The sequence below is a fragment of the Ascaphus truei genome, chromosome 20, assembly GCF_040206685.1.
Source record: "Ascaphus truei isolate aAscTru1 chromosome 20, aAscTru1.hap1, whole genome shotgun sequence".
Taxonomy (NCBI): Eukaryota; Metazoa; Chordata; class Amphibia; order Anura; family Ascaphidae; genus Ascaphus; species Ascaphus truei.
Window position 1 is genome coordinate 16,896,895 of NC_134502.1, and position 8,641 is coordinate 16,905,535.

At 46.6% G+C, this 8,641-nt stretch overlaps 1 protein-coding gene across 1 annotated transcript in view; it reads left to right on the forward strand.

The window, feature by feature from the left end:
• The first annotated feature begins 8,456 nt into the window (after positions 1–8,456).
• The window catches only part of LOC142470961 (extracellular calcium-sensing receptor-like), a 16,879-nt gene continuing 16,694 nt past the window's right edge, over positions 8,457–8,641 (forward strand). Inside the window, exon 1 of the mRNA XM_075577768.1 lies at positions 8,457–8,476. Coding sequence (XP_075433883.1) covers positions 8,457–8,476 — 20 coding nt within the window. The remainder of the gene's footprint in view (positions 8,477–8,641) is intronic.

An 8,641-nucleotide genomic window follows, 5' to 3' on the forward strand; every position in this document is an offset into this window, starting at 1 on the left:
GGGTGTATCTTTGCGCCGGGGCCTCAAGACCAACCAATTGTCAGATATATGGAGGGAACTACATCCGGCGGACAGGGATTACACTTTCTTCTCTCACCCACACGGCTCGTACAGCAGAATTGATTACTTTTTTGTGTCCTGTCAACTGGTTCCTGAGGTTACCCGAGCAGGGATCCATGATATTTCATGGTCAGACCATGCACCAATAGAGCTAAGGTGCAATAATATCCGAACTGATAGACCTGGGACGAACTGGAAACTTAATGAATCAATCTTAAAAATACCGGAAATATGTGATATTATTGGCAACGAGATTGACCAATTCTTCAATATCAATACGGGCTCTGTTGACTCACAGCTTGTCCTATGGGAAGCCCATAAAGCAACGTTACGCGGCACGTTAATAAATATCACAGCCAGACGAAAGAGAGAAAGAGAGTCCAAAATTATCAATCTCCAAAACAAATTACAGACTTTCTCCTCTAACCATAAAAGGAATTTAGACCCCAAAACCTTACAAGAGGTAAAAGATGTCAAAATTGAACTTAACATGCTACTAGCTTCCAGAGCTGACAATTCACTGAGTTGGTCAAAGAGAAAATTTTACGAGAAAGCGAACAGGCCGGATACAATGCTGGCCCGCATGCTAAAGGACAGGCAAGCTAAGTATAACATCCAAGCTATACGCTTAAAATCTGGTATCCCCACGTCTAATCCTCAGAAAATTGTAAACGAATTCGGCTCCTTCTATGAAACACTGTATAACGGTGAAAAAGTGGCACATAACTCTACAACGAGCGGTGCCCTAAGAGATTTCTTAGCCAGCTCGGAACTAGGGAGATTGACGGACACTGATAGAGCAGTTCTGAATGCTGACTTCACTATGGAAGAACTATCTCAGGCCATTAAAGAACTGAAGCCATCAAAGGCCCCTGGGCCTGATGGATTCTCAGGGCTTTACTATAAGAAATTTATAAAGCTGCTCGCCCCAAGGTTGCTCCGCATGTTTAACGCTATTTTAGCGGGAGCCCCCATCCCCAAGGAGATGTTAAAGGCGTCAATATCACTAATTCATAAAACTGGGAAAGACCCGCTAGACTGCAAAAGTTACCGGCCTATATCATTAATTAACACTGATGTTAAATTATACGCTAAATTATTGGCCAATAGACTTAGTCTCATCCTACCCAGACTTATACACCCAGATCAAGTCGGATTTATCAAGGGCCGGCAAGCAGCGGATAATACACGACGATTTATTGATCTGTTGGATTTGGCAAATAGTAAGGCAACTCAAAGCATGTTGTTAAGTCTGGATGCAGAAAAAGCTTTCGATAGGATAGACTGGCCATATCTAAAAGAGACGCTTGCGACATTTGGCTCTGGAGATCGGGTGAGTGAGGCGATTCTATCGCTGTACTCTGACCCCACCGCCAGGGTCATACACCAAGGCTACCCCTCTCTGCCATTCCAAATAAAGAGTGGCACGAGACAGGGCTGCCCATTATCCCCGCTTTTATTTGCCCTATGTATCGAACCACTGGCGGCACAAATCAGAGGAAACCCAGACATCTCAGGGTTAAACGCATACTCCCAGACCCATAAAGCGGCCCTGTATGCGGATGACATCCTCTTGATTATCACAAAACCCCTTACATCCCTACCAAACCTCTTCGACCTACTAGATCGATTTTCTAAGGTCTCCGGCTTCAAAATCAATCAATCCAAATCGGAAGCCCTCAACATCAACCTCCCTAGACACATGGAGAAATTACTAAAATTAAATTTCAAATTTAATTGGCAACAAAACCACATAAAATACCTGGGTGTCCACATCACCAAAACTGTAAAAGACGTGTACAATGCAAATTACCCCAACCTGATTCGGACCTTAAAATCTGATTTACGGAAGTGGACATCCAAAAGGATATCCTGGATTGGACGTATCCATAGTGTCAAAATGAATTTACTCCCCCGTTTATTATACCTCTTCCAAACTCTCCCAGTGCCACTCAGTTGGAGGGACTTGCACTCACTTCAATCTGAAATATCCAAATTCATCTGGGGAGGTAAAAAACCAAGAGTAAGTAAATTAAATATGAAACGATCTGTGGCGGCGGGCGGCCTGGCTGTACCCTGCCTGGTATCATATTACAAGGCGGCACAATTAAGTCAGATTGTACAATGGCATTCTAACCCAAAGTTAAAGAGATGGGTGGAATTAGAAAATGCTGCATGTGCACCTCTGGAACTGAGCAGCTTAATTTGGTTACCTAAAACGGCGCGAAAATTTACCGCCATGCCGCTCTCCTCGATGACCAACTCAGTGTCAATTTGGGAGTCTACGAAATTTCGGTATTCCCTTACGACAAAACATTCTATGGCAACACCCATTTGGAATAACCCTGATTTCGCTCCAGGTCTATCAGTCAGTAATATCTCAATCTGGAGACAGAGGGGCTACAATCGGATTAGAGATCTGGAGGGTCACGACAGAAAAATCAAAACATTCGACCATATCAGGGAAGAAAAAGAGATCCCTCACTCAGAATTCTTTAGATACCTCCAGATCAGGGCATTTTATAACAAACTTGCCCCATACCCCCTATTAACATCTTTCGAAAAGCTCTGTCTGGCTGAGACCGACACGAAGGGACTTACATCTCAGCTATACGGAGAAGTGATCAGTTCTGGTGAACATGAGCAGCAGATACCCTCATTCCGTTCTCAATGGGAAACAGATCTGGGAGAAAACTTAGAAGATGAAGAATGGAGCGCCATATATATGGCCACAGCGAAGAGCTCCATATGCACCACGCTCAAGGAGAACGCATATAAAGTCCTAATGCGATGGTACCTCACCCCACTGAAATTATCAAGGTTTGTGCCGGGTTCCTCTCCCCTGTGCCCCCGCCAGTGCGGAGGAACAGCCGACCTGTTACATATGCTGTGGTCTTGTCCACGGATCTCTCCACTGTGGGAAGCGATTAGACATTGGATACAGAGACTGTTCGATCTCACCATTCCCCCAGACCCGTGGTTGTTCCTACTGAACAGGCCATTGACGGGCCTTTCCAAAACAAATAACAAACTAATTGCCCATTTCGCAATTGCAACGCGGTGCGAGATCGCAGCATTATGGAAACAATCTGATATTCCAACCATCCCAAAGATTCGGAATCGAATTTGGTTCATTTGCCAGATGGAAAAATTAACGAGTTTAGTTAACGATACTGGTGACAATTTTCTAAAAGTCTGGACGCCTTGGCTGGCACAGACAGATATCCCGGGGATTGAGAGGTCCTCAATATGGCTCTGATAACAGTAGGTGCGTTCTCCTTGGGAGGGGCTTACAGGAAGTATTCTATTCACCCAGGACCCCTTATAGCAACATTATAACATAAGTAATAAGAGAGACGACTCAGCTTGCAAACATCTGCGATGCTTAGCACGGAGCCACGTGCCGCACATACTACCAATGCACTCCCCCTACCTCACCCCCAACCTACCCCTCTCCCCTCCCCTCCCCATCCCGCCTCAATTTTTTTTTTTTTTTTTTTTTTTCTGTGAGTATGTATTGTCTCCCCTTTTAAGTTGAGTTATATGTGTCTGTTTGTCCATTTAAGTAGAGTCGGCTTGGACTATATAGTCCACACCAAAGTACCCGGAAGACCGGGTCCCGAAGCACAGCAGGACCTCGTTGTTACTTATATAATTGTTAAAATATTGTTTGCATACAAGACAAAAGTATTCTGTAATGTATTTTATGCTGTCTTGATTCAATAAAATTTAAGTTATAAAAAAAAAAAAAAAAAACATCACTCGAATGCCGTCCGCGTCATGTAAGGACCTCCCTCAAAGCCGTGTAAATCCAGGACGCAATTTTATTGCATACGACCCATAATAATTATGTTGTCGCTAGTTCCACAACAGGATGTAACAACAGCCATGTCTCCTTATGTCACCAGTCTCTGGCGCTGCTTGCACAAGCACCTTGTGGCCATGCATGCGGACCTTTTTTTTATACACATTAGAGTATGCCCACTTTTAACACCTGCACCTCAAATTGCATAGCCTACCAAACTCTGATATGTATCTGAACTTGCTCTTGTCCAGTTACTGCATTGTGCTTTATTCCATCTGCATCAATGGATCGACCACGATTCTACGGATGCAGGAACCCACTCTCTTCTGCCGTGCCTGTCGTGCAGAAAAAGCGAAAGGCGGAAGCCTTTTCCAAGCCAAGGCCAAAGCGAAAGGCCAAGGCTAATAAAGAAAACCTTTTGACGACTCCAAAGGCTAAGGCTAAGAAGCCTGGGCCTTATTATGTCAAGAAGAAATTCGCTAATGTAGCATTAACGCACAAAAAATGGAAGTCACACATCCACGACGACGCTGCTCACCCGGGAACCCCCAGGACACCTTCTCCTGCACTCGATGCTGCCACTTCTCTCCAGGGAACCTGTAAGACATATAGAACACCCACAAGCTCATATTGAACCCCCAAAATAACCACAACATATATATAAGCGTATAAGTATCACAGAGGAGTGCTACTGAGCATGGCAATATACATTTAAAACCAGAGACGAACATGAAACACAGACAGAGCTCAATGCACATCCAGCGAAACTTTATACACGGTACAGTGCCTAAATATACATGTATTGATATCTATTAAATAAAATGGTCTAATATAAATTCTTAATAACCTGTGCATTGCCAGGAAGAATGATTTATAATAAATCTGTCAAAATTAGTTGAAAAGTTCTAAGTCTGATGAAGCTTTTATTAACCTGTACATTACCAGGAAAAGCACTCTGAATTAGATTTGTCACAATCAGACTGCAAGCAGGCAAGTTCCCCTGAGAGTAGGAGATGCTATGGAGTGAGCTTTTAACCATTTAAAAGTGGGAGGGGGTGAGCTTAAATTAGGTAGGAGGTTGCCACCCTCCAATCAGCCAAGACCAGCTGAACAAGAAATGTAAGACATATAGAACACCCACAAGCTCATATTGAACCCCCAAAATAACCACAACATATATATATATATATAAGCATATAAGTGTCACAGAGGAGAGCTACTGAGCATGGCAATATATATTTAAAACCAGAGACAGAACATGAAACACAGACAGAGCTCAGTGCACATCCAGTGAAACTTATGCACGGTACAGTGCCTAAATATATATGTATAGATATCTATTAAATAAAATGGTCTTTTAGTTTAACATTTTGGCCAAAGTGTTGTAAGCCCTGAGCCACTACACGGCAGACCACATCTCAAGGGTCCCTAACACTAATATAAATTATTAATAACCTGTGCATTACCAGGAAGAATGATAAATCTGTCAGATTTATTAGAAATAAATAAATAGATCTTTGTGAGAGTACTGCCCCAGCTCCCACATCAGAAGCGTCAACCTCCAGGGTGAAAGGAAGGGATGTATCCGGATGCCGGAGGATGGGAGCGGAGACGAAAGCTCTTTTGAGGAACTCGAAGGCTTTGATGGCTTCAGAGGACCATGCTGTTGGATCAGTCCCTTTTTTGGTAAGAGCAGTAATGAGTAGAGCGATAGTGGAGAAATTACGGATTATTTTTCGATAGTAGTTAGAAAAGCCAAGGAAACGCTGAACGGCTTTTAGGGAATTCGGCAACGGCCAATCCAGAACAGCCTTCAATTTCTCAGGATCCATGCTGAAACCTTTATCGGAGATTATATAGCCAAGGAAGGCTGTGGATGATTGGTGGAAGAGACATTTCTCCATCTTCGCGTAGAGGCTATTTGCACGAAGCCGAGAGAGAACCACCTTAGTGTGACGAATGTGCTCTTCCAGGTGCTTGGAGAAAATGAGGATATCATCTAAGTATACTATGACGAAAATACCCAAAATGTCCCGGACGATATCATTCATAAATTCTTGGAAAACGGCAGGGGCATTGCAGAGGCCGAAAACCATCACTACATATTCATAATGACCCGAACGTGTGTTAAATGCAGTATTCCATTCGTCACCGTCTCGTATTCAGATTAGATTGTAAGGTCCACTCAGGTCGAGTTTGGAAAATATAGAGGCTCCTTGTAGCCGGTCAAAGAGTTCTGAAATTAGAGGAAGAGGGTACCGGTTTTTAACAGTAATCTTGTTAAGCCCACGAAAGTCGAAGAAGAAACCTGCCCCGGTGGGGGAGGTGGAATTCCGAATAAACCCTTTCTTAAGATTCTCCTGGATGTAGATTGCCATAGCCCCGGTCTCGGGCACAGATAGGGAATATGACTTAGACTTGGGGAGTATGGTTCCAAGAATTAATTCGATGGGGCAGTCGTACGAACGATGAGGTGGTAGGACTTCAGCCTGAGTCTTGTTAAAGACATCCAAAAAGTCATGGTATACCTCCGGCAGGGTAGAGAGAGAAGGTGAAGTGGTGTCGAGACCAGCAAGCACGGTAATGGGACGAGTGACCGTCTTCTTCAAGGTAGGAGCCCACTGGATCGGTAGTTCATTTGTCCAATCAACACGCGGGTTGTGACGCTGAAGCCACGGCAATCCCAAAATGACCTGGACAGTAGGAGAGTGGAAGACATCGAAGATGATGACTTCAGTATGACCATCCGCGGTGGTCAGGGTGAGGGGAATAAATTCCCAATTAATGAAGGCTGGTTTAAGGCGGTCGACCGTCGCTAGCCTCAAGGCCGATGGGTGACTTCTTCTTGACTAACGGGATTTGGTTATTGCAGGCTTAGTCATGATCCAAAAAGTTACCACCAGACCCGGAGTCGATAAAGGCTTCAACCTCTACCCTAACATTGGGACCCTCAAGGGTTATGAGGAGAAGGATTCTCTCCTGTAGCTCTTTGGGGGAAGAGGGGCAAGGAGAAATGGTACCAAGTAGAAGCCCCTCTACCATTACTGGGCGTTCTCGTTTCCCGGTTTCAGGCAACAGTGACGTAGTTGGTGTTCCGGGGAGTCGCTGTAGTAGTAGAGACCCTCATCTTGGCGGCGTGTTCTCTAAGCGGTCCGAAGCTGTTGGCTACCGATTTGCATCGGTTCGGGAGCGTCCAGCGCAGGAAGTGCCAAGGGAGGAGACCTAGGAGAAGCAAGCAAGGGCGGCATTAAACGGGCACGCTGGCGCTCGTGACGTCGCTCTTGAATGTGCTGGTCCATCCGGATGCTGAGGTCAATGAGATCCTCTAGAGATGAGGGGCGAACTGCGAGATCATCCTTGAGGGATTCAGACAAACCCTGCCAGTGTGCCACGGCGAGAGCTTCAACATTCCACTGAGTCTCTGCAGCGATGGTGCAGAACTCCACCGCGTATCTTGCAGCCGACCTGCGACCCTGGGAGAGATGAAACAAGGAAGAAGCGGCATTCTCCCTACGCGCTGCGGTGTCAAAGACCTGCTGGAAATCTCGCCAGAATTTGGGGTAGTCCTGTGTTAAATCAGATCTGTGCTCCCAGACGGGAGAAGCCCAAGCGAGAGCATCGCCCATGAGCAGGGCCTAGACATAGGCCACTTTAGAACGATCTGAGGGAAACTGAGATGGGGACATCTCAAACTGGACGTCCCATTGGTTCAAAAATCCCCGGCATGTAAGGGGGTCCACGGCATACTGGTTTGGAGGGGGAATACGTGGCTCAGAGTTGCCCATAGGTATTGGGGCAGGAGGGGATGGTGCAAATGGCGATTCCCGCAAGGAGAGTTTACACAGTTCTTGTGCCACGGACGTGAATTGGTCGCTTAAAAATTGCCAGTGATCCATAGTGACACCTTGGCCCACCTCAGGGGGGTTTGCATTTGTTGGGCTCTGCATAATGTAACGCTTGTATGCCCGCAGACCTGGCCAGTCCCCAGTACTGAGGTGGGTAAGGGTATAACACGCACTCACAGCAGTGAGGGCGTGTCCGGAGTCTGGTAAGGTGCGTTGCCGGTCCTGGTGAGAAAGGGTTAACGTGATATTTGCTGAGTCCAGGGTTCCAGAAGTCTGGTCAGGGAGAAAGCAGCGTAGTTGGGTCCAAAGCCGAGTCCAGGGGTTGCGAGGTACACGTAGTCAAACAAGAGCCGAGATCAAATCCAAAGGTATCCAACAGGGGCAGGGACAGGAACAAGAGCTGTAACAGAGAACAGAGCTTGGCATAGACAGTTGCACACATGAGTCACAGAAGAATTATGCAGAGCAAGGAAGGAGAGGGCAGACTGGGGTTATAAATGCAGGAGGACCAATCGTAGCAAGGGGTGGAGCGGAGGCCTGTCTGAGAGATCCCAGGGATAGGTCCAGGTGAGCAAGGAGGGAGTCAGAGAGGTGAGTAATTGAAATCGCCTGCAGCCGATGGGGGGCAGAGCCAGCGGCACGGGAGGACGAGTAAGAGGATTGGGTGCGCGCGCACTCTGTAAGCTTGCCGTGCGCGCACCTCGGCTACGTGCGGGAGGATGTGGCGTGTGCCGTGGAGGAGTGGCATGGCGTGGGGGCAGGAGAGGTAAGGAGCCGAGGGAGCGGGGAACCGGAGCTGACAGCCGCACTGGGAGCCAAGGTGACAAGGACCCGCTGAGAGGCGCGTGTCCCCCGATCCCTTACAGTTTGCAGGAGTTCGTGGGACAAAGTTACCGGTAATCCCCTAATTCTCCCCGGCGTAGAGGCATGA